The 26420-nt window shown below is 37.5% G+C and overlaps 1 protein-coding gene across 12 annotated transcripts in view; it reads right to left on the bottom strand.

Annotated features, from left to right (window-relative positions):
- The window catches only part of SOX6 (SRY-box transcription factor 6), a 369109-nt gene that overhangs the window by 7709 nt on the left and 334980 nt on the right, over window positions 1-26420 (bottom strand). For 9 of the 12 annotated variants that reach the window (XM_041415103.1, XM_041415104.1, XM_041415102.1 and 6 more), the window contains 3 exons: window positions 24881-24989; window positions 8458-8691; window positions 5706-5922 (listed from right to left, as the gene is read on the bottom strand). In XM_041415103.1, coding sequence (XP_041271037.1) covers window positions 5706-5922; window positions 8458-8691; window positions 24881-24989 — 560 coding nt within the window. Of the gene's footprint in view, window positions 1-1454; window positions 1506-5705; window positions 5923-8457; window positions 8692-24880; window positions 24990-26420 lie in introns of all 12 variants that reach the window. The other 3 variants (XM_041415107.1, XM_041415112.1, XM_041415114.1) reach the window with 2 other exon arrangements.

The raw sequence follows: 26420 nt of genomic DNA, 5'->3' as shown, positions 1-26420 counted from the left end.
TGTTTTCAGGAGTATAAACTATTACTACTAAAAACCCACAAGGATCTCCTCCACATCTTTTAGAAACAGAAAATGTTCATATTAATGAATGTTTCCACAAAGCAAAGGAAAAAGAAACCCACACATGCTCAACAGAAAAATCTATGTAGTTGTCACCAGGCCGTACACACTTAATCCTTTCTGATCTGCCCAACTAATAATCTTTCACCGGTATTTCTTAGAATAAATAAATTCACAAAACAAAATAACACCAGTTGTTCATCAAAGAACACCATCATATCAATGCCAAATGATGCTTTGAGAAAAGTTTTCACAACTCCTATAACCCAAGTTGTAGAACTGACTCAAAGAACGATTGAGCCAAAGCTGATGACATTAAGTATCAGAACACTAATATCCACCTCTATACCTCTCCTCCCCAAAAAGTTTGTGTTTTTTTCAGAAATAAATTTCCTTTTTACAAGCAGCAAGAACAATTTTTAAAGTCTGATTAAGACAATGCTGTGAGGTACGTTGATGAAGCGATGGTCATCAGTGTTAAGGCCTAAAGGACGGAGAAATCCTGTCCTTTAGGACTCAGTCAGCAGAGCTCTTCTGCACATTCACATTTCTGTGGGACTGGGTACACTTATTCAAGTACCACCCATTTCAGAGTATAAACGGAGGTGGTCATCTGAGCATAAAGAAGCCAAATTCACAGAGGTACTTTTACTTGGGAGCACACCACACAAATGCATGGCAAGCTACTGAATGAATCGGATTGTCAAAGAACATCATTGGTATAGCAGGAAAGTTAAGGGCTTACTGAATTTGTCATTCATAAATGCAGTCCTTTTTTACATGTTAAACAAAAATCAGACATGCTGTGCATGCCTGCTGCTGGCTGGGTAATAACTTTAAATTACCTATATCTCACTGTGGAACTGTAAACATGTGGTAACTGTACCACCTAATTGGAAAGGGTCTCAAATTGCTACCCATTTGCTAGCAAAAAATTTTCTAGCACTTAAACATGGGAACCTACACACCCCCAGTAACTGGACACCTACCTCTGATTTAATACCTGTTATTATTTAGAGCTGATCAGGTTGTCACTGTAAATTCTGCTCTAGTTGCTACATTACATCCCAGAAAGTCTTATTTTAAAATATCACAAGCTATGTGGATGGCATATGTTACTAGAGATGAGTGTTATCATTTCCTAAGTAATTAAGTTCTTGTGTAGAGGAAAACAAAGCATTTGTTCAAATTCCCACTACTCTCCCTGAAAGGAAGAGTTGGAGTTTCTAACCTACAGCTCTGGCCATTATGTTTTCTTATATTTGTAGATCTTAAAAGCAGTCATGTTAATGGAGACTTTTATTACATTAAATTCCACACATTTAATCATTGCCTCTAGCCAGAGTTTTACCAATCATAGAACCTTGGAGAGGGGAGATAAAAACATACTTTACCTGCAAGCTACAGGTTACAATTCAGCTCAGTTGCTCATGGAAGTTTTCTGCCTGTTAAGATTTCCAGAAAGCAACATTAATCTTTTGGCCTCTTCAGATCCATGAGGAATGGTGGCACATCTCTACGTACCCTGGCTTCAAACCACTCCTGTCCCCACCATCTCCTCTTTGGCAAAGAAATCCTCATGTGGACAATTACTGGGGGTCCACTCCTCTGCTCTGCCAGCACCGATAAATTGCATGTCCACTCAGGGGCTTAAGATTTGGCCCAAAATATTTAAGTAAATATAAAAATGTAAGTAACATGAAAATTCTTAGCCAAACTGACCTGCTCGCAAATTTGTGGCGTTAATATTCTTAGTATTTTTCTGAAGAACATTCCTCTTTTGACTTTTGCCAAACCAGCCAAACATTTAAATTGGCAAATGACCATTGTTTTCCGACCCCTTCCCAGCCATTTTCTGACAGCTATTTAAATGTCTGAAGTAGAAATTGATTGCATCAAGCAAAACGCTCATAAGTTACACACCCCTGAAACTTACATTCCCATAAGGAATGAAATAACAGTAAATCTCACAAAAGCACCCATTGTGTACTTACTTTAAGTTCAAGCTACAGGAGTATAATATTACAGACTTATTCAAAACCATAGCCTAGCAACATTCAGACTACGTGTGTACAGTAGTTATAAACACTATAAAGGCTTTATTCTAAACATCTTACTCTGGTAAAGCACAGAAAAAAGTTACTGCTTACATCATTTTGCAGAGAAATGTATATAGCATACACTTCTATTTAGAGTGTATTAGACTGTAAAAATGACTAAGCAATGAATTATCTTTGTAAGACAAGGCAACAAAAGACAGACTCAACTTAAAATATCTGAATTTATGGTTTATATATGATCCATTTGTTAGCTCACATTTATTTATGCATTACAAAAAACTACTATTGAGGATAAATTGTAAATCACTTGAAGTCTGTTCGGGATTACCTTATGCTGAAGGTATCATTCACAAGTTCCATTAATAATTGTACTATTAAAAATAACTCAATTATTTTAAAGACATAGCTGGCTTCAGATTCAGCTTCCCCTAGACTGAAAGCAGCAATTTTTTTAACATGTTCTGCATTAAACATTAATTATTTCTTTATATTATCTGCCTCATTTGGAACAAAATTCATTCATGTAGGGATGAAGGCCTACGCACACTGTCAGTTTCACTCTGTTCTTTAAAATACTTGGCAATTCCCAGATTTTGTTCTATTAGATGTATAACAATTATCTGAAAAGATTAATCTCCTGGCCAATTTATTCCAAGAAATCTTCACTCTCTTTCAATTCTTTGGAGGCTTTTCTTCAAAAATCAAAACAGAGCCTGGCCCTTCATTAGCTTATTTCCCCATTTTATTTTAAATTTTGGCTAGTTTGTATCTTGAAATTCTTTAAACTCCCTTTTTGCATATTACCAAAGTTTGTCAAAGTTCAGTGAAGTGAGCAGTGTGAGCCTTTTGCAACAAAAAAGTTTGAGCCATGGAGAACTCCATGCTGGGGGGCGGGGTTGTACCCATAGCAGAATTCTCTTATGTTAGCCATTGGCTCACCTAAGGGAGTCTGATAGGAACTAGCCTCTACTGGATTGCCTAAAACATAAACCGACATTTCGTATAAAAAAATGCAAACACAATGGTGAAAGATATTTTTCTTGCTTTTTACTATTTCCTTTAGCCACCTGCTTTGAATGTGTTTCTTCACACATCTCCTACTTATCTTTTTATTCTGTGATGATATTTTGTTGCCATTTTGGTGCGCCCATTCCCAATTTAATCGGTTTGTTCTTTAAAACAAAAAAAAGCAACAAAAAAACCACCAGCAGTACTTCAAGCAGTATGAAGCGCTTGGCACATTCATTAGAGTCTATTTTGCACTTTTGTTCTCTATCTTCCACTGAAATATTTACTGTAAACACAGAGCATATTCAATCCGAAAAACCACATTTGTCTCTTATTTCACTCTGAAGAGGAAACGGCATCTCAACTCTCACGTCTACAGTTCTGAAGGACGATTTATGTTGTTCCATCAAAACAGTGGAAAAATAATGGGGGTGTGAGGTCAGTTAGGAAAACTGTTCCAGCTGATGCTTTATGTGATATTTATGTTAAACACAGGGAAGAGTAAGTTTAAGAAGCTGGTGGGCTCAGTTACTGTGTTTCACTTAGTTATAATCTGATTTGGAAGAAATGTTGCTTTTCATTACTTAGTAAACTATTCTGCTGAGACAAATGATTCCATGTTTTATGTTCCAGTTCAAAAAAGATGTTCTAGTCTGGCATTTTCACTAATTCTACTTGGTGTCTTCCAATAAGTTTGTTTTAAATTATTCTTGAGGGAAAAGGGGAATTTGGGACAACAGTGGGAAGTCACAGGGAAGTATGAAATAATTATTTTTAAAATCCCAGCCTGTGATTCCTCAGGACTGTAATCTATATTCACATTGAACAGCAACATGGATCTCATTTCATCTCCATTTCATGCATCCATTAGACTTCATACTCCCTTTTCCATCACTTGCCCAACTAAAACTCATTGGTTTTGGTAAAGTCCAGTGCATCATCACATAGCTGCACAGAGGTAGCTTACTTTAAACTTCTTCAACACTAATAGGACATGAAGTGGACTTAGCATAAATAGAAATTGGAAACAATCCCTTCAAAAAATGGTGACATTTTCATGGTCTTCATGATCACACTGTTGGATATATGAGAAAGATGTTACATTTAGGTTGCACCAGTTTAGTTTTGAACAGCTTTCAGTGTATATATATTTTAACAGGAATTCACTCTTTATGTAGGCACTTTCAGAAGTTTCTTAAATCCATCCTTAATATTCACTCCCATTTAGCCATCACATTTAATGTGTAAAATGCTACTGCTTAATGCTGTTTTGAATTAGCAAACAATTCTCAAATTGTTCAGACTGCTGTTTTGGCATTTCTTTTGCATTTCTTGTCTAGATGTGATTTGGTCTGTCAATCTGCTTTGGAAGACGTAAGCTAGAATTTCATTCCCTCAATCTGAATATAATTTGTGATGTGCTGTATAAATTCAGATTTCTATTTAGAGTCCTATGTGCAATTTGGATGGAAGACTATTAGTAAACAATTTCCCTTAGCCTGAAGAATAAAAAATACAATGCCATAACTATAGACTGGAAGGCTATTTCAAGATATCAAAACCACTTCTATTTACTGATTGAAGAAAGAGCCCACATTGTTGCAGGCTGTACCACAAAATAATTGACTGCAACAGGAGTTCTGCATCCCAAGCCAAAAATGAGGGCACATAATCGACGTCAAGGTCAATTATCTGGTAGTGAAGTACCCAACAAAAGGAGACTATTGTGATTAGAGAAATAAGCAGAACATTGTGAATTTGGAAAGGCTGGCACTGGAGACAGCTTTTAGACTCTTTGTAAATCACCAGAAACATTGTGTTAGAGCACTGAGCATCACAGATTAATTCATAAAAAAAAAGAAACAGGAGCGAGAAATCAGTTATGGTGCAGTTGTTTCACTGGACTTTTGTTATCTTTACCCTGTAGATGTTTCATAACGCTGCTTTCTCTGCTGAACACCAGAGGAAATACCCCTAAAAACACACACAGTGTTCTTAAAACTGTGCCAGGATCTTTTTGGGCCACACATTTTGAGTTATAAATCTACCCAGTCTATCTATGCACTACTTGAAAGACTTCTAAAAAAATTTATATACTTCTCTATATAACAAAATTCCTAGTAGCTTGATACCTTGATATCATTCATTTGTGTGGGTTCCTCATGCAACTGCTATTACTCCTCTCCCTTTTCCCCCTCTCCTGACTCTTTATTCTACACAGGAATAATCCTTTGTGCTTCCCTCTTTGTTCTTTTCTTAATTTAGGAAATTATGCTGGAGTCATTACTAACCCAGAATGGATTAGCTTACTAAAAACTCACAAAAGACATGATTCAAACCTTTCAGGCTAATGGGAAACAACTTCTTTTGACTTTAAAGAATTCCACAATCAGTCTCATAATCAGCATTCAGTGGCAAGCTGACAACTCCATATTCCATCTTATGTTTTTAATAAGGTCTTACCAGTTCAAACCCTTTCCCTCTGAATGACATTAGTCAGTGACTTAAACAGATAAGTCTATTTGGCTTCAAACAGCGTGCTCCATCTTGGAAAACAATTACAACAATTGTACTCACCCTACGGTAAAAAACTGCCTCATCTCCTGTCTTCGAGACCTCATCAGCTGCTTGTATTCGCCAATGCGCAGTTTCTTGCCATCCACAATGCAGGTGCGTTTTGGTCGAGGCTTGTATTTGTAATTAGGGTACTTTTCTAGGTGGATTTTACTTAGTCGTGCCTGCTCTTCGTAATAAGGTTGTTTCTCTTGGTTTGACATAGACTTCCAGCGAGATCCTATGGACACAAAATGTCAGTGAGTGCTCAAGTAAAGCAGGCTTAGCTGTGCACACACACAACTCAACGTGCCTTCTCGCCGTAATAAATTTTAATTAAGTTCGTTAAATAAACTGATTTAAATTTACATCAGTCTGCACATATATTGGCTTGCACAACATGAGACACCTCAAAAGAACCCTGACTTTCAGATATTGCTGCAGACCAAGCATATGTAAATCTCTATTAAATAGGGTGCACTTAAAATCAATAGTTAAGTCTCAAAATCTCAGCCTTGTGCTGCAAAACAGACTACTTAATTTTTTACAATAAGAGCATTAATCTGTGAGTAATTCCATACCTCTGTAATACCACGCACAGTATGGTGGTTAAGGAAAATCTGCAGCCATACTTTCACTGTTAAAAGCCTAACACATTGCCTAGGGACACAGGCTTCTTTGATATTTTTATGAGAATTTGGTTTATACACTCCTGCTAATAGATATTAATAGCTTGCTATGTAGCAGGAAAAAAGTATCAAACCTTATAGATTCAGCAAAATTATGAACAATCCCTTGCTGTCTGGGCATCTTAAATTTACTGAACTTCTGATATAAGCTTGGCAGAATACTGACACCTATTTTAAATTCTATTATGCATATTATTTTTTGGCCAGATGTAGTAAGCACACAGAACGGAATCCAGAAAGTTACATTTCACAAACTCACATTGGAAAGACAAAAAGTAAAACAGAAAGTACACTGTAACTATATACACCACTTCAGGTACTGTAAACTCTCATTGAAAGCTGCACCAATAAAAAAGTTTAAAAATTAACACAGTGTACACAGGAAGAGGCAAAAGTATTCAGATCTCTTGTATTGTTTGTAAGGAGCTATCTAAACACTTGAACAGACGGGAATAAGAAATGCATAAAATAGCTTTTTGGTGTCTTTTAGATGAATAAAACGATTACAGCTGTGGTAAACGTGGGTGGAAGCTATTCTTTTACCAACATTTTTCATACATCAACAAATGGAAAAGTTGTATAAATATTATCCGAAGCCAGCAATATTCTGTGTCAGTTCTAATATTTCAGTCTTTTTTCTCATTGTCCTGGAAAAGTTGCACAGATATTATATGGACATAGACTTATTTGTGGCAGAGCAGATACTGACAGGTTAATTCCATGGTTAACAAACACTCAATTGCTGGCACTTCTGAAATATTTATGCTGGAAGTTTACATTTTAATGAATACAGTTACTATGCTCCTAATAGTTTTTTTCACAGAATGCACACAAATAATATAGATTCCCTACAGCTGCCAACACTGAAACAGTGAAGGTTTTATACAAAACTGAAAGGCTATTCATATAACTCACTTATATGGTAGACAAAAATATGAGAACTGCAAGAAAGATTTTGGAAGTTTCAGGACAAAGTAACATTTATTTCTATGTATTCTTGCTTCTGATTGAACTAACATGCAACAAACTTTGTATTTGAACTCAGAGTTTACAATAAAATTATTACCGAGGAAACTTGATTTTTACTTTTATTTATTATGAGCTACATTTGAAATCTGTCTTTCACTTCAAAGACTCAAAAAGCAAATATAGGTTTTAACGTTTCACCACTCATTCTCACGTATGTTTCTAATTCTCTGGAGGGGTCTTAAAAAGCAAATCAAAATTTCTCAAAAATGAGTCCATTTATTTGCACAGTGGCAAAATAAAATTCATGGAATGTTCCCTGATTGTCCCGACCTATATAAATTAAATATTAACTGAGCAATATTTTAATTGCATGCTTCTAGTGCTTAGTTTCTTGGACATTGCAATGTTTTGAACCAATCATTTTGGATGTGAGGTTTGCATGTACAGGTCTTATGAACTGTGTCAAGTTTTTTCTTGATGTTGCACTGTCTGACATAAACCTCTGGTTTTGATTTTGTACTTTTTTAACTTTATGCCAGTATTTACTCTAGCAAGTCCCATTTTGCATTCAGGTGATTGTAGTTCAAGTGCATTCTAATGGGATCTTGAAGTTGTTGGGACTTTACTGGGACACAGTCTCACAAGAGATTTCACAAAATATTCCTTTTCAATGCTTCTAAGTTTTAAAGCATGTCGTGACTGCTGTTGGCAATAAAAAGTATTAGGGAAGGGGCAGAAAGGGAAAAGAAAGGAAACAAAAATGAAAACAAGCCATGACTCTTCATTTGCATAAGTTTCAGTAATTCTAATTTTGGTGAACATCTCCCAGAAAAAGATATGTCCTAAAATTAGATAAGTCCATAGAACTGTAAAATGGTTTGGGTTGGAAGGGACCATAGATCTCATACGGTTCCAACCCTGTGCCATGGGCAGGGACACCCTCACCAAGTTGCTCAGAGCCCCATCCAACCTGGTCTTGAACACTTCCAGGGGCAGGACATCCACAGCCTCTCAGCCAACCTGTGCCAGTGCCTCACCACCCTCCCAGTAAAGAATTTCCTCCTAACACCCAACCTAAACCTGCCAGCACAGCTTGCTGCCCATTGCTTTGCGCTTACCTAGGATTTTGCTGATGTTGGAGTTGTGCATGTCGGGGAAGGCCTGGAGGATTTTCCGGCGCTCGTCCTTGGCCCAGACCATGAAGGCGTTCATCGGCCGCTTGATGTGGGGCTCGCTGCTGGCACGGCCCCGCGAGTCCCGGTAGACCCGGGCTTCAGCCACCGTGGCCCCTCCTGTTGGCCAACAATAATACTGCTGTAGTTTAGCTGCAGAGCCATTCACTGCTTTACTCCCTGTAACGTCAGGGCAGGAGGAAACAAGATGGATGCAAAACATTATTACGTGGATTAGGAAAGCGCTTTCAGTGCTGTGCTTATTTTAGCCTCTTTGGCTCCCTCTCTCTCTCTGCTGCCAGACCTATAAGACAGAGAGAGATGGGCTAACCAGTGGTCTCAGTGTAGCTGGGCAGGCTTGCCCACCTGAGATGACCCAACATCAAATTGAAGAAACAAATTGCACTGGTATTTCTCCAATTAATACATGGAGATTTGATGAGGTTTCCATTTGGGGCTTTACCATAAAATACATTCTCTGAATGTTCAACAAAACTCACATAAAAGTTACATTTGAGAATCCAAACTGATATAGGCCTGCTGACACAAGCCAATCACAACTTTGCTGCTTGAGCAGTGAAGCACGTGCCAAATATTTTATAAAATAAATTATACAGTGCATCAGGTACATGCTGCCATTTGTATGGATCAGATTCTATTTGGAGCTGAACATTTTAAAGTTGCATCTGCTTTGATTCAATTCTAGATGCGCTTTGGAGCATTTGAACCACACATATGTAATAAAACTGTCTCCCTCCTACAGGTACACACACAGCACATTGGAGCCTCCAGGGTGGGAGACAAGGAGTCTAGCTCCATGCCTGCTGGGCCATAGTGTATCCCAGTGTCCTGTCTTTATCTGCCATCAATTCAGCTTGTACGTGCCAGCCCTGTGTTTTTGAATGCATCCAGCCCTGTTTCTTGACCACAAACAGCAAAGCCTTATGGGGCTTTAGAGATCACAGAGCTGAGGTGTAGAACTGGTTACTATGGGAGAAACAGATGACCAAGGCATGCCTTTACTGGAAAAAAACTTCTGCAGTTGTGATGATAAGATACGTTTTCAGAGTTATACCTTAGCTATAAAAAAGGCAAAAAGTGTTTATAGTGGGAGAGTGACAGTCTTAGACCTTATCAAACTGGTCATATAACGTAATACCTTGCAAAAAACAATATACTTGACAACAAATTAGTACAGCAATAGGCCTCTTTTTTTATATAAACTATAACAGCTACCAACATGAATTTATCTGCCAAATAATACAAGATTAATTATTTACGTAAAACAAAACACTGCAGTTTTACTGAATACAGGCACAAGTTTTTAGTTGTGCAAAAATCAATTTTCTTAATTCAGAGTGAAAGCATTACACAGGCATACCTTTTTAAAAATTCCATATAAGAAACACATTTGCATGAAAAAGGTGCCCTAAAACAGAGGATGCATAACTAATACACTACCTTTTTGCCACCAGGTCCACAGTACATTAATTTCATTTAAAACGCACTGACCATACAGGATAAATTGATTTTGCTTTATATGGTGTTGACAGCCATGTTTATTGTGCAGTGAAATGTAGTGTAGTTTCAAGCTGACTATATCCATCAACACAGGGCAATATGCTGACTACTGGGCCAGATGAAGACATACATTACCCTGAGAGCAAAACACTCATTCGCATACAGCAGTGTCTTCTCCTGAGGATCACCCTGGTAATTTATGATGCCTCCCATGCCATTACTTTACAACTGACACCAATTTGGCAATTTGTATACTAACATGCGTGCACATAAAAGAAGACAGGTTTGTGGCAAATGTGAGCTGCAAAACTGTTTTAGCACTGTGCTAAGCACCGTGCCACAGGTGTTCTGCATTTACAGGAGGCTGCAGTCAGCTTTTTTACTGCAAAAGAGCAGTTTTGCAGAGTGACCTGCAGGTAGGGCCAGTTGAGGGGGGTAAATGGTCAATGAGGCTCTGTTCATTGTTGCCTCGAACTACAAATATATCAAAGATACCATATTTTGAGAGAGGACGAATTTATTTAGAAACTGAAATAAATTTCAAACATAGTAATTCAACACTCAAATATTTATTGGGACAAATAACTATATAATTTGAGAAAATTCCAACATAGCATGTAACACTTGTTCTATCCTTTAAGATAATGTAATAAAAACCTGTTACTAGTATGCGGGCAATTAGGAAGTTGGTGACAAAAAAAATTAAATTATTATTTATGCAAAAGTTATAATTTGTTATTAAGGTGCTCTACTCACAGCACAGGAAAGACATATTTGAATCCATTGGGTGTCTTTCCATCTTTTACTTTCCCAAAGGTACTTATTCACTACAGCTAAGGAAGAGTTTGTCTTTAGCCCTTTCTAACACAATTTTGGACTTTTCAAGCCTAATGCAGCTAAAGAGTAGTTTTACTGGGAACAAGATTAGAGGTGGTTTTTTAATCTGGATGTAATCTAGACAGAATGAAAATAAACAAAAACAGAGAAAAAAAAAAGGCAGAAAACCACCATAAATTATCTGTTTTCATAGAAAGGTTATGTTAGAAAACAATTCTTACTTGGAGTAATAAATTACAACCATCCCAAGAAGGTCAACTCTGGCTGCATCTGCTTTATGCAAGTCTTTACTTGAAGGACTTGAAAAAGCAGCCAAAGAGTTGATGTTCTTTGAGCTTGATCTCTGGGGAAATATTTGCAAGCTGACCTATAGGCCATCACAAAAGCACTTGCAAAATGAATTTCTGCAAATAACTAAAGCAATATAATCTTCATGCTCTTCTGTCTCAGAACCACAGAATTATATTCAGCATATAGAGAATTATAATAAAATAGTTCTTGTAGCATGGGATTCTATGGGGGAAGTCAGAAGGTCTAAGTACCTTTTTAGATTAGAAATGAGGTGCTAATGATACAAAAACACATATGCTCTGTGAGGTTTTATAAGTTGAAACACATAACAGGCTTTCAAGGTTGATCTTAGATACTTCATCCTGTCAAGGACATACTTTGACTTTATTGTGCCCTACAAAAACCATTTCAACAGATTTAACAAAGTATAGAGTTTTTTCCTATTATGATAATTAGAGTTAGTAGTGACGGAGGCTCAAAGAGACACCTAGAATTTTTAAAGAAAATATATATGCAAGTGCAAAAAAGTAGGTGTTTTAAATATTTCTGAAAATATTTTCAGGAAATTCTAATAACTAATAAACCCAAAATAACAGATAAAATGGAAATGTACTACTGGTGAAGGGCAAGAGAAGAGGAGAAATTGGTAACTGTCTCTCTGTGGCAACTAATGTTCTATCTGCCAGTTACTCTTCACACTGCAATCACAGGAGAAGGGATTTTCAGAATTAAGAGCCTGGTCAGAATTTATAATTATTGCAAAAGCAGTACAGTTTGGCTGCCCTAGCGGCTTAGTTGGCAAAGAACTCTACATTTTGGCCTAAAGACAGGGGCTGTCCTCAAAGTGACGCTTTTAGCTTCTGGAAGCGTTCACTGCCTTACTTCCTAGATCCTTTGCATTTGCACAACTTGTCATAACTTTGATGATTTAAAACTAAAATCAGATTAAAGAAGAGTGATCTCTTTTTGTTGATATATGGCAGGCAGCCCCTCTGTGAAAGCTGGATTCCATACTGCTTGAGAGGCAATACTGAGGCAAAGAAAACGTCACAGACTAAATCTAAAAATGCTACAGCTTCATGAAAATAATTTCCAACAATACTTTCATTTCTAAAGAGCTCTCTAATCTGAGAATATTAGAAAGATAAAAGAATCTGATCATCAAGAAAGATAAACATCCTCATGTGAAATAAATGTTAAGAAACATAAAATAACAGTTGCATTATTTATTTATTTATTTGTTCCTGCCTTTATCTGAGTTTCTTACATTTACTAAGGAATTTTTTTTAGGACAGGCATCATTCCTTCTGCATGTTTACTGAAATCTTGGCCACATTAGGGTTAATCCTACTGTCTTTACTGGGATGTGGGTTTACCTTCCATTTTGCACATCACCTCCAACAAAATCTGAGACTGGTCCTTTACATGTTACCAGAAAACAATAATAGATGTGATAGAAAGAAGCAAAAAAAGGGCTGAGAGAAAGGTGAGAAAAAGAGAAGTGACAGCAAAAAGAAAGAGATTTTTGTCAGTCACCCAGTTATTCCTTAATGACTCTTCACAGTACAGCCATTGATTCATGTTTGAAGTGATACATTTCCCCTGACTTCCCCCCAGACAATGGAGCTGGCTAATCTAGAGTATGTACTGCAGATCATCTTCCATGGACACACACCAAGACAGGGCACACAGAAATAAAGACAATCTTTCTAGGTTCCTGGTATGAAAATGACTGGTTAGTAGTAAATCTCCTATCATCAGTTATTTATTAAGCTGAGGAGACATATTCGCCCAGTTTGGAAACAACTGACTGTGACCTCCAAAATATCTGTCTGTGGTAATACAGCTAGCACCACAGAGACCAGAACCTGACTAGCATGCAAACAGGAGTCACTCTTTTACTGCAAGAGATGGGTTACTCATAAACATGGACATGCCACAAAAACAGGGAGAAGGAAAACCAGCTTAGTAGTGCCCTGTGGTGGTCTCAGCCTGTGTACACACAAATGCAGCCTTTGTGAAACATACAGCAGCAGTTAAAATCAAATAGAAAAAGACAAATACGGAAAGAACAGAACAGAAAAAGCAGCTTTGGCAAGCTTAGAAAACAAGAGTTGTCATTTAACTAATATTTTAGGTTATCAATTTTAGAGAAAGTTGCAAGAATTACTGCTACTTCACTGTAATCTAAGTGACATGTAGCAGTTGTAGAATAACATTTATCTGTTTTGCCCCTTGCCTGCCTCTTATTTCTTCATCCCCAACACCATTCAGATTTTCTCATTCTTTACTGGCATGTCTTGTCATCACTGGCAAAATACCCACTTGGAAACATGGCAAGGTTTGGAACAGGGGTGACACAAATGTTCTGTTTGTCAGGCAGCTTTTGTTCCAAATGCTAAACAAATATTATTCAGCTGCAATTTGAGCAGTGAACATTTCTCACATGCTGCATGTCAGTGAATGAATGGGGAGAAAAACTGGGAAAGCCACAAGCAATTCATGAAATACTGCAATATTTAAATGGCCTCTAAAATTTTTCACCTGTAAGGGTTCTGAAATGCACTAAGTAAATACTAGAAGGTGAGAATATACTGTAGCACAGGTTAGCTACATCCAAGCAACATTTCCTTATGATAAGACTTCCCTTTTTCCCCGCTAAGAGACTCCATTCTCTTTAAAACATCAACAAGAAGCACCAACTGGGAATTCCCTAAGGTCAGCTCTGAGGAAACATAAACCTCTAATTCAATAACTCCGCTACTGCACTGAAAAAGGCCTTATTATTGCAACATCCATATGGAGTCAATTGGACTCCAATTAATGACTAATCAATCCCTCCCCTTTCTATTCTACTTATAGTGTCACAAGCCATGTTTAGATTAGCCCATTTCCTGCTTAGGATCGCTCAAGATGTCTTTTGTTCTTTCAGGGCTGGCCTGATGGAGGCAGCTTAAACAAACACACGACCCAAGTGGTGCAGGAGTTATAAACTGCCATATGTGAATGAACAAAGGGGCCATACTAAAGCCTTTTGTGGTATTTGTTAATGTTTTTCATCTGAGTTTAAAAAGACCTAATGACTTTGTGGTGAGCTGATGCATGTGGCTCGTGGCTTTGCAAAATGAAGGAAATTCTAGCCAGTTATATATCAGCATATATTTTCCAGAGTGCCTTGTTTTCAGTTTTGGTGGCAGTGAGTTTACTTTTTTTTAGTACATTTGTTTTACATATGCAAGCAAAATACTTAATCTCAATTAAAACACAGCACCAGTTTTCACAGCCATACTCACAACCTGCATATACATCTTTCCCCATTTGAAAGTCTAAAGCTAAAATTAAGAGCGGAATATCTGCTGCGTGTGAAATCAAAGCAACTGTTCTCAGCTCCACCATTCGCTCACCAGTGTTCAAAGCTGAATTGTTAGCAGTGCCCTAATAAATACCAAAACATTAATTCTAAATAAGCTGCTAGCACATCCACGCTTCACAGCCAGTCCTGCCCAAACTGTGCTATATAAATGAATTAAAACTGCTAAATGCAGCTACTTGCTTGATGGCTTACACAAACAGTTTAGATTTCTTGACCACATTCTATGGCAAAGCTAACCCTCATGGAAACTTGGCATGGACTATAGCTAAAACAATAAAATAATGCTTTAAATTACGTGGGATATTAACTCAATTAATTAGGGCTTGAGGCCTGGCTTTAGCTCCTGGTGGCTGACACAGTCACACATGTCCTCCAACATAAGAGTTATTCTGTGAAGATCCATGAAACATCTATAGAGAAATTGGGATGAAGAAGCAGCCTCTACTATGAATTTGGGGAGGTGTTTAAGTGTCATCATATTTTTCAATCATGTGCCACTTGCAGACTTCAAGACCCTTCACAGATAATTAATTAAATGCTAACAACCCCATTCTGACATTTATGTTATTGATAGAAAAGAAATAGGAATCATATTTAAGTTGAAAGTTTTTCAGCCTAAGTAATGATGCCAGAAGTAAGGGACTGCCAGTCATCAGATCTAACAACAAACTACATTATTCAATCCACAAACATTGCTGTTGTTCCCCTTTGATATTTTATTTCATACAGTTTCCTCAGTTGAGGAAAATAGAGACCTACAGAAAGGAAAATCATGGATGAAACAGCCCAATCCGAGAGAAAAAATGCTACCAATTATTATGTTAGGTATCTGAGAAGATCTATGGATTTGATTTGATTTTTCAGAAAAAAAAAGCAGCTGGTCTATCAGCTAAGCAATTATTGTTACTATATTAATCATATTCAAATACAAAGAAGAATGCACTAATCTATTTAACATAAAAATGTTTCCATAAAAGTAACAGCCAGTGTAGCTGTTATTCACACCATTTCAAATTTCTCATGACATGAATGTCACCTAGAACATCCAGAAAACACAACATTAATTTAAAACACAGGGGCTAATTCTGCCGTCTTCAGTCATCCCTAAAAGCTTTTTTGTTGAAAAAGTCCTGTTTGAACAAGAGCCATAGTGATCCATTCATACTTCAGTCAATGCTTTGTTTTGTTTTAAGACGGAGAAATGACAGATGGGAATTAAGGACAGAGAAAGAAGGCAGTCTTACTTCATATTTGATGGATGCATTGTTCAAGGTGTGGCTGAACACTGTTCATTGCTTGCTCACATGTTCTTTACCAAAACAATGATTTTAAAAAGCTTAAGTACAATGTAGTTTGTAAAAGGGAATTATGTTTAACAGTGGGAGAGGGTTTTACAAAACCAGCTCCCTCTAATTACGTGTTACTAAGAAATGCAGAATACTCAGCAAAAGATTTTAAAATGTGTTGCAGCCACTGCTTTAGTGACCCATTTCCTGCATTCCATCTTCAATAATTTGTCACTTTCTGAATGATGCAACATCATTCTTTGCATCAATATAGCTAATTCTTTCCATCCACTGCTAGCTGTTTTCACTTGTCATACCAGCAATTACCAAGGAGCTGGGGCTAGGATATGCACAGGGCATTTCTTCTTGCCTTTCACATGGGGTGCTGATATTACAATAACTGATAATGTAATTAGTAAATAAAATAACATGAAGAGAAAGAAGCAAAACCAGCACATTAACAGGAGCTGTTCTTCAGGCTAATTTTTCAAGTAAGGTACCCCTGGGCATTTGAGATTTGTAAACAAAACCAGGAAGATATTTTTATAAATATGGCAATGGCATGTCTTAATATGTTACCACAGTTACCTGGTTTGGATAAAAAATATAGTGTTTACTATGAAATAGAGGTTTACATGAAAATTTACAAATCATTCCTTTTTTTTTAATTCCTGTGAAACCACCCCTGCCAAACTGAAAACACAATCATTTATTATTTGTAGAATTTATCAAGATGCTGCAATGCTCACACTACACTCTCTTTGGACCACTGATCCTGTGAAATTAAATCAAAGTACAAATTAAGGAAATATTTTCCCCTCGCTACCAAGTTCTTCACTAGGCACTTGCTTAAACACTTTGCATATGTACATGGAAGAAAGGCAAATGATCCTAAACACTTTTCTATTTCTGAGATACTGAGACTTCTGAAGGAGAAAACTGTTCACGTTTTAGACTAAGAAAAATAGACAGCTGTACAAAGAGGGCTTGTTTGAATCTGTACCAATTGCTCATGGTTAGCCAGAATATATGATGCTCTTTCCTTAGTGTATTCATATTTCTGCTCCACTCCCTGTGCTCAAGTAAGAAGGGCAAGATTCCTCCCTCCTTCAGTATGATATAAGGGTGGCTTTCTCCATTTTCTCAACAGAAAATTCAATTGTGCCTGGAAATTTTACACTATTTTGTGGAGCTTCAAGCTTCTTTTGTCATATTGGAGCACTACCAAGAAACCCTCAGAGAATCAGGACCACAGGGTGTTTTACACCTGGTGGCTGTACATGAGTGTGAAAAAATGTTTTAAACCACTGAATTGCTATATTTAATTTTTCAGTCAGTCCACCTAAAAATAGCTACGCATACTGACTGATGCTTTCAGCATTTGTGACAATAATTTTCTCATGGGTGAAGATTTTCTGTGTAAAACTGCAGCCCACAGTTGCTTTTTACAGCCACCTTCTAAATTCCTGAAAATAGTGTTTTACTATATAATGGAAATTGTGAAAAGCTCTTAGTTATAACTGTGCTAATAGGTGCCCCTATGTAAAACTCAGGGCATTGTAGAAGTGGTCAATTGTACAACATCAAAAATCCTAAGTGTAATTTTTAAAAATAAAGGTATTATTCTATAAGAATCAATTACTGTAGCTTGGAAATGTCAGACAAGAAAGCCTCATATTTAACAGTAGGGAAAAAATACCTAAGACAGCGAAAATCACAAGTTAACAGTTGTGAAGGACACCCAGATTTGTTATTCTGAAAATGAGAAGCATACTATATGTTGAATATTAGTGTTCTGAGAGGAATAAGCTTCAATGCTATGGAAAGATCAACCCATACACTCCCATCACAGGTTTTTCAGTTCCCCCTCTAAGATGTTATGGGGATGCTGGCAACAATGGGATGCACGAAGTGTTTGCCATCAGAAAAGTGATGGGGTGTTCTTAAAGACATCTTATTCCTATCCCATCTGCAGGTGTTGAGTTACTCCAGGACTGAAGCACAGAATCTCATCCAACACAACTGAAATACCATGCCCAAGTACTTCATCCCAGATTCCTATCTGTTATGAGTTATTCTGGAAAATTTAAGGATATCGCTCAAGAATAAGGCACAATCAGATTCATGGATGTAAAAATGGCAACTACAATTAATGAAGGCCATATTTTAGCATCTGGGCTTAATAATATAAGATATATTAATATAAAGATATACTTTATCTTCAAATATAAAGGTACAATTATTGGATTTGGGTGGTTTGGGTTTTGGGGTTTTTTTTTGTTTTGCAGTGGTGTTTTTGCAATCAAAGGCCTATAACAAGAATTCAGGGCAATAAAAATTCCAGTACTTGAGCTTACTCTCTGGATACATTTCTTTGTTTTCAGACAGCTTTCACTGTTTTCTGATTTTCATCTTTCTCCTCTCAACTGCCATAGCAACTATTACAAATATTTATGTGCGACAAATTCTGGCGTGGAGAGGAATTCTTTCCTCCAGTATTTACGAAGCACTGTCACAAAAGTAGGTGATGCTTTACCCTGCCTGTGCTACCTGCTGTTTACACTTCTACACAAGAGGGTGTTAAACAAGTTACCTCACAGGTTTGGATCGTCCTGGCAGCCTGCCAAGGTTGATCTGCCTGTAAATGTATGGTTCCCTTTCACCTGCCTCTTCAGCTGCTCAGAGCCAACCTTTTTTGAAGTAGGGAAGAAGCCCTCACCCTTTTGTATAAGCCATTATTTGCTATTGGGTGTTTATGTGGTTGTTAAGGCTTTGAGCATACGGTAGATGTGCTCCTTTAATAATACACCTAATAGGTGTGCAAAACAATGGGCATGATGTCTGCCCTCTTTCCAGGGAGGGAGGAAATGACACTTTGACAGAGGGACAAAAATTGGTGGCAGTTTTTCCTCTGCCTTAGAGATCAGCCTCATGCTCCTCTTGTATCTCAGTTTTCTCATGTTTCTCACATGTTCTTTCCTCCCTGTCCTTCCTCAATTAAATCATTCCTCTCCTTCACATGATTCCACACTCACTGCCGCCGATGCAATTACAACTACTCTTTTTTTTAATATGTTCTGGCAACTGGTTAAATATTTGATGGTGCCTAACACCATTTCTTTCTCTACCATTTAATTTTCCTTGTCCTTGCTTTTGGACAAGTAGAATCTCCCATTTTGCTACAATATGCCTTGCAACATGGCTAGCTAAAGCCAAATATGAATGGGAAGAGCTAATTTCCTGTACAGGAAAAGACAGACTATTGACGGTTGACTGCAGGGAATCTTGGGCTATTCGTTGACTTTGTGTGTTGGACAACATCATCTGAAATGCTGCAGAACTGGGTTCTTAAGCTTACTGATGAACTGGAATATGTTCTTCTAAAAGATGAGGTCAGCTTGTTCTCCTCCAAGCCTGGATTGAGGTCAAAAAACTGAACTAGAATTGATAACATTAAGCTAGGCCTTGCTACTGGAACCAGTCAATTACAAATTGTTATACAGCTTGCAACTGGCTTGCAAGTTTAGTTTACCTGGAGCAAGGTTGAAAGATACCAAGAACACACAGATAAAGCTTAAATCTGTGTAATCTCAGGCCATGATTTGATATGTAGAAAAACACAGTCTTTAACCCAAGGAATTTTCAAGTTGAAGCAAGAGACAGCAAGCACTGCAAGGGACCACACAGGCACTAAGGACACTAAATCAATGAATTTCTGGACATGGGCTGATGCCAATCCCATGCTGAGGACTCTAAGAACTGACTTTACAGCTAGGTTTCATAGCAAAAGTTATCCTCTGAGAGACTTTGAAAAGTATCATTAGTCTAATCCAGGGACAGATAAATACACAGATCCAGACAAAGTAGAGAGACAGATCTCACCATATTATTTAAAACTGTTTCTATCTAAACTAGTACCTTTCAGGTACAGGCTTAGCACACACTGGTAGAATAGTATCAAAGAAAGAAGCAGCAAGTGCTAAACACAAAGTTTACAGAACCAAGAAAACTACAGTGTGAAAAATGTGAACGAAAACATCAAAAGAGGACCCAGAACTCTTTTTGTATGTTTTCCCAAATAGCAAACTGTGAGGCCACATATTTAATTCTCAAGCCCCTGATTCTAAAATATCAACTTGAATGAACATGGAACTAAATGTTAAGTACTAATAAGGCATTTTCATCTACTTCTATTTGCTGTCTAAAAATTAATTTAGTTTTTCAATGCATCTTATTTTCACTAAGGAAAACCAGCTACAGATAAGTTTTTTCTCTTTTACAAAATCTCACAGTGAGATAGGGGAAAACAATAACATTCAGATGGTTTTGCTCTGAGCCTAGGATCCAATCAAGAAAATTACATTTTAATAGATCCAATTCTTTGGTAGAAATTAAGATCAGGCCTTGATGGAATTTGAATCCCTGAATACAACTGCTGAAGGAAACCACAATGCAACCTGAGCTAAGGTAAAATCAGTAATTGCCAACAGAAAGGTTAGGTCTACCCTGCAGATTTCTATCTACTAGAAAACAAAATCTTAACACACTTCCTACAAATTTCCAAGAATTTGACCACATCCAAAAACCAGAAGGATCCATCAACACTGGGCACATTTTACAATTCAAAAGAAGCAGCACCACCACCCAAAAGTGAGCATCTGTGAAAGGAAAATCTTTTTCTAGAATTCAAACCAAAAAAACTTATTCACATCATCCAATATTTTTAATAACTGAGAACTAGATACTTTAGTATTTAGTATGCTAAATACTTCAGTATTACATAGGTTTTCTGACCTGAAATTTAATCAGGGCTTACCCGTATCTCCTGACTACACTCTATACTCTGAGGTCAGCTGATGTATGTCAGTCATGTTCAAAAGAGGGTTTAGCTTTAGCTGCATTCGAAGCTGTCTTGGTGTGTCCATCCCTGTCAGGTATATTTCAGTGCTGACAACATCAAATGTACAAAATGATGAAGCTGCCTATAGAAAGAATTATGTTTCCTTTAAAGTGTTAATGTTTCAGAGGGAAAAAAAAATCCTTGTTTAGTTCTCTAATTGGCTGTTGTTTATAATTTTGGATACCAGTCACCAAATGTTTATGAGGCTTTCAAATCTTGTTTTTGAATTTTGCTAACTACAAATGTATCACATATTTTAACACGGCAACTGGGATTTCAGGTAATGATACAAGCCCAACAGCTGTGGATTATTCATCAGTGGTGTCACAATCAGTGGCAATGTTTTAAATACAGATTTAAGCATTATTTTTAATATAGTTAGCTCAGTCCTGCTGGTGGCTTAGGAAGTAATAGAAATATTGGTTTATGTCATATTTAATATAAAACTCTTGCTAATGATTTTCAGGCCTCCATTCAGATGTCTGTCAGCTCATTATGAGCAACACAAACTTTGTAGACAACATTGTATCTCTGAAAGTTCAACTAGCTACCATTAATTAAATATTGCCTTTAATTAATCTTAATTAATCTTAAAAGGGTTTTCATACACTGGGCAGGGACAATGAGCAAAAAAAAAATCAATCATTCCATACTATTTCACATTTGTCTAATTTCTAAGTTCAAAGAATTTCAACACTTGTAATTCATGACTCAAAAAAAAAAAAAAAAAAAACAAACCCCAAAACCTGTAGCTTCAGCTTCTGGTCAATGAGCCAGTACCACAAGCACTCCTAAAATTGCAGGAAAACTTGACTCTGATCATGTCATACTCAGATCACAGCTATATGTTATAGAAAAGATGTAAGGAGTAGAGAGAAATCATTGCTGGATACTGTTACAAAAGCATTCCACAAACAGAGGTCTGCTGATAAGTCTTCTAACAAATCACATGAACCTTAAATGTTGTGTCACAACTACGCCAATCGGGAGCAGTCCCCAGATCTGGTCTGTCTCAAATGCCTGCTGGGATGGACAGACATGCACCTTGTCTCTGCACACTTTGGTTTCCTATGGAAATTCAAGTGTGCAGGTAGGCAGGGAGTGGAACTGGACTTCCACAGCCCCTTTGCTCTAGACCACTGGGGGGATTAGAATACAACCCAAACTTCATTTCCCCTTGTTTATGGTCAGCAGTGGGACTGAATTTGGAATCCTTAGCTCAGGCCCCTTACACCTGCCTCCACCACCCTTTTAAAAGAACACTTGCAAATTGTTAATATCTTCCCTAAATGTAGTGAATTTCATAACTCTGAAGTCCTAAAATTCTGGTGATGAGAGTAAAACCACCTGGCAGATCTAACATCCGTCCACTCACTCTGTCACAACTGCACCTGGGCCTCAGAGATCTGGGTGTATTTCTGACAAGAAAAGGCAGGGCATCAAACGTTGGCCATCAATATGTCACCTCAGAAATCTGTATTCCTTGTTTTATATGTGTAAAAGCACACACAAACCACAGAAATATTAGCTAAAGATTTGTACAGCAACCTGCATTCAAATAGTATCTAAAAAAAAAAGGGGGAAAAAAGATTTAAAGTAAAAATGACAATACAGAAAGGAAGGTGTGAAACACATGAAGCCTTTGAAGAACATGACTGTGCCTATTAGGAACCTTTGACATTCCGCTGACATTGTGATTGTGGCAGCACAATGAAACGCAACAAGGCATTCTTAGAGGAGGTGAAAGAAGCGAAACAAAGCTGGTGAAAGGTCTGGAGCACAAGTGTGAGGAGGAGAGGCTGATGGAGCTCAGGATGTTTAGCCTGGAGGAAAGGAGGCTCAGGAGGACCTTATCACTCCCTACAACAGCATCAAAGGAGGCTGCAGGGAGCTGGGGGTCAGTATTTATTCTTTTTGCAAGGAAGAAGCAACAGGACAAGAGGAAATGGCCTCAAGTCATGCCAGGGGAGGTTTAGATTTGATATAAAGGAAACATTTCTTCATCAAAAGAGTTGTCAAGCATTGGAACATGCTGCCCAGGGAAGTGTCTGAGTCACCACCCCTTTTAAAGGTATTTTAAAGATGTAGCACTCTGGGACACGGATTCGTGATGGACCTGGCAATGCTAGGTTGGAGTTGATGATCCTAAGGGTCTTTTCCAAACTAAATTATTCTATGCTTCTCAAGAATAAGTTTTCAAGTTTCATAGTAACCCAGGACTGAAGTTTGGAAGCACAAAATAATAGGAACACGTAGAAAAACTTTGGCAAACCTAGAAAGGTCTGTAATAGTTTCACTGGGAAGTCTGTAGCATGGCACAGGATATCAGAGACCACAGTTTAACTGCTGATATTTCAGCAGCACCGTCTGCAATGCACATCCACTGTAAATTATATTAGGCTAGAAGTGCCATCTCTTAGTCTGCTTGCCAAATATAACGGGAAAAACTCAGGTTATGTTTTGAATGTATTTTTCTTTCATCCAGCTAACATCTACATTCACCTTGTCTACAACGAGAAGGACAAATAACCAGCTCAGTTTAGAACTCCTGCCAATGTTTTTTTTCAGATCAGCAGTGCTATGCACCCAGCATCTCTTTTCCAGAGATACCTCTTGGCTGCTAAACAAATTCTGGAAATCTGAATCCATTCATGAACTCGGATTTCTAATGTGGCAAGGCACCATGCCTCAAAGCGCCCCCCCAGCAGCTCTAGAAAGACATGCACACTGTCCTTAAACTGGCACACATCACTGCAGCTTGGGTTACATATGGCAAAGCTCCTCTCTGCACTATCCAGTAACAGGGGAGGCTGCCAGTGCCACGAGGGGTATCAAGACACTAAATTAAGGGCACTAGAAAGAGAATGGATGAATTGAAGGAAATTAGCAAAACCAACAATGGGGTCAGAGGCCTGATGTCATCTAAACCAGTCACTGCATATCTGTAAGTATCCCCTTGCAACTTTTCATCCAAACTGACCAAAAAAAATATCCTTCAACATGTTGAAATATGAAATATTGCTGCTGGATTACTGCTTCTTTATAAAGCACTTTATAAATAACTGATTGGACAAAAAGTGCATTGGAAAGTCCATGTATCTCCTGATTCCTCTTTTCAAAAAAACCAGAATTGTTGCAAAACACCTGTCCGAATATTATTTTTTGCCTACATGCTGTTTGTTATTTTTCTGTTTACAGATGATAAAACAGTGGCCAATCAAATTGTGTTAAGGATGAATAATTGAAACTCATAAATAATAGCTCCCTAAAGTTTACTGGTCCTATTCTTTTGATCCAAGAAGAAAAGCAGACTGGATTTGTCAGATGTTAATGGAAAAATTCAGAGGTGTTTTAAGCTTCTTAAGCCACAACTAGAATTCCTCCAGTTTAAAAAGGGCAAAATTATTCTCAAACAGAAGTAAATTGAGGGGGCAAAATTCCTGCATAATATTCTATCTGAATAGTACATTAATCTTCCAACAAGGTAGGGCTCCTACATATGTACATGTGCCATAGGATAGAGAGGATCCCAGTGACATCCCCTTCCAGAGCATGCATGGTAATCCTGCTAGAGACTCAACTCAGTCATGATAAACACTGACTTCCACCTGGGGCTTGAAACATATAGATATATACATAAAACTCTCGCTGAAATGAGTGCACTGAAGGCTTATATAATGAAAAAGATCTTTTCATACAGAAAATGTGAAGTATTTTTCCATTATCATTTGATAGCTGCCTATGAATGGAATTCTGCTTGCTAAATCTTGAATAGGTGGTGCATGATGGGTAGATTTCTGAAAATGCTCTAACCTTCTTCAAAGCTGCTAAACACTAAAAAAATGGGCAATATATATCCTTCCTGAGATAATTTTCTCAATATCTCCTAAAATTTTAGTAGGAGTATAAAATGCAAACACTTATTTGACAGCTGCTTGGAGAAAAGACAGTTGTGTTGCAGAAGGGCTAAAAGGCTACACAGTCCTTTTCATGCCTCCACACTTTGTTATGGATTTACTGAAATCTCACAAATTCAGACAGAAATCGATCAAGTGTTACCCTGCAATGTAGCACAGGCAGTACTCGTGACGCTGGCAGTATTTCAGCCACATCATCCTGCGGTGCAGTGTTCAATAACCCATGGTCAAAATTGCAACTCACCTTCTGCATCTTCTGGCCTTGTAAGATCGATGACACCGGGGCCAATTTTTCCATCTTCATTGGGTTTCCCTGTTAACTGTGGGCCTAAATTTTCAAACCTTGTTCTTTCCTGGAAAAGAACAGAAGGAATCTTAATGTTCCATATAGGATAGTTCTCATTATATGCCAGTGCATATGGGTATGCATCGATACATGCCTTATTTTTTAAATCTGAACAAATAATGAATGCATCTAATTAGAATTTTAGCTCAGGGACAATTTTTTTCTTTTTTTTTTTTTTTTTTTTACAGATTCTGAATGTTTGCATTTATGAAAATCAGTTTTAAATGTGAAACATATACAGAAACTTTGAGATTATTTTGATCTGCAGTGCCATAATGCATAAACGATTGTACATGCAAATACAAAACACTCTTGGCAGCACACAGTGCTGATCGATGCTGCTCACTTTGCCTTTCCACTTATTTTCCAACTTAAACTGAAAAAGACAATCGGCATTTGGGAAACATGAAAATTCAGCAGCTGAAAGAAGAGTTTGTATTAAAATGCACTGGTATTTTAATGGAAAAAAAAGCACTTTTTTCTCACTCTGAGATTTAAGTTTGCATTGATACCTCTGTGAAAACACAAGTCTGAATTTTATGCAGAGATTTTCAAAGACAAATACTTGAAAGAAGGAATAATAGAAGACAGAACCAATATTATTTTGTCTAGAAATTTAAGTTGCACCTCAGTGAATAGAGAACTTAAGAAGACAATAAAGGGAAAAAAGAGAAAAAAGGACAAAGAATGCCCACTTCCCAGAAAAACAGAAAGCTTTTGAGAGCAGGAGACCTCCATAGGAAACCTGGAACCAGAAAGTGGAAACTGAAAGGTATTTTAGACGTGAACCCAGTTCCTCACTCACTCCTGAACAAGGCACTCTAAAGGCAGTGTAATATTGTCTCTCAATAGTGGTCTCTGTAGTGCTGTGTATCAGTGGCAGAGTGTTCAATGGTTATCATTAATTTAGCGCTCTCATTTGAAGGAACATAGCATGTTTTCCCTCTTGCCTTGTTGTTACCTCTTCAGATTAAACTTGGCATTATGTTGTACTTGTGAATGAATGAGACCTTGTTGTTCATTACTATGAAACAATATTAAATGTCATGTCAGCTTGAATTTAGAGACGTGAAATACCAGCTTTCAGCTCCACGAACAGTTTCTCCATGTTATACTTAATGCATTATGCAGAAGTAGAGTGCTGTCTGCTGTTCAGTCTATTGTTCAATGACCTAGTTCTGTGCTGTGCATACTAGACACGAGGAGAAAACATTGGGAGAGTCTCTCCCAAAAGATGGTAGAAACTTGGAAATGTTCTTCAGGACAAAACACGGCCTTGACTCCTCATTTGCTCCACCTCCCACTACTCCAGATATCCAATATTATTATTTTTCCATTGTCATTGTGTATCAGCATGAAACCCCATCAGGAAAAGGGAGGAATGTTTTGATTCCTCATGCTTTCGCTTTCTTTAGCCGTGGTTTTTTAAATTATTCTC

The sequence above is a fragment of the Onychostruthus taczanowskii genome, unplaced genomic scaffold, assembly GCF_017590055.1.
Source record: "Onychostruthus taczanowskii isolate IOZ18803 unplaced genomic scaffold, ASM1759005v1 scaffold49, whole genome shotgun sequence".
Taxonomy (NCBI): Eukaryota; Metazoa; Chordata; class Aves; order Passeriformes; family Passeridae; genus Onychostruthus; species Onychostruthus taczanowskii.
The sequence above is the reverse complement of the archived record's forward strand: the minus strand, read 5'-3'. Positions and strand labels throughout refer to the sequence as shown.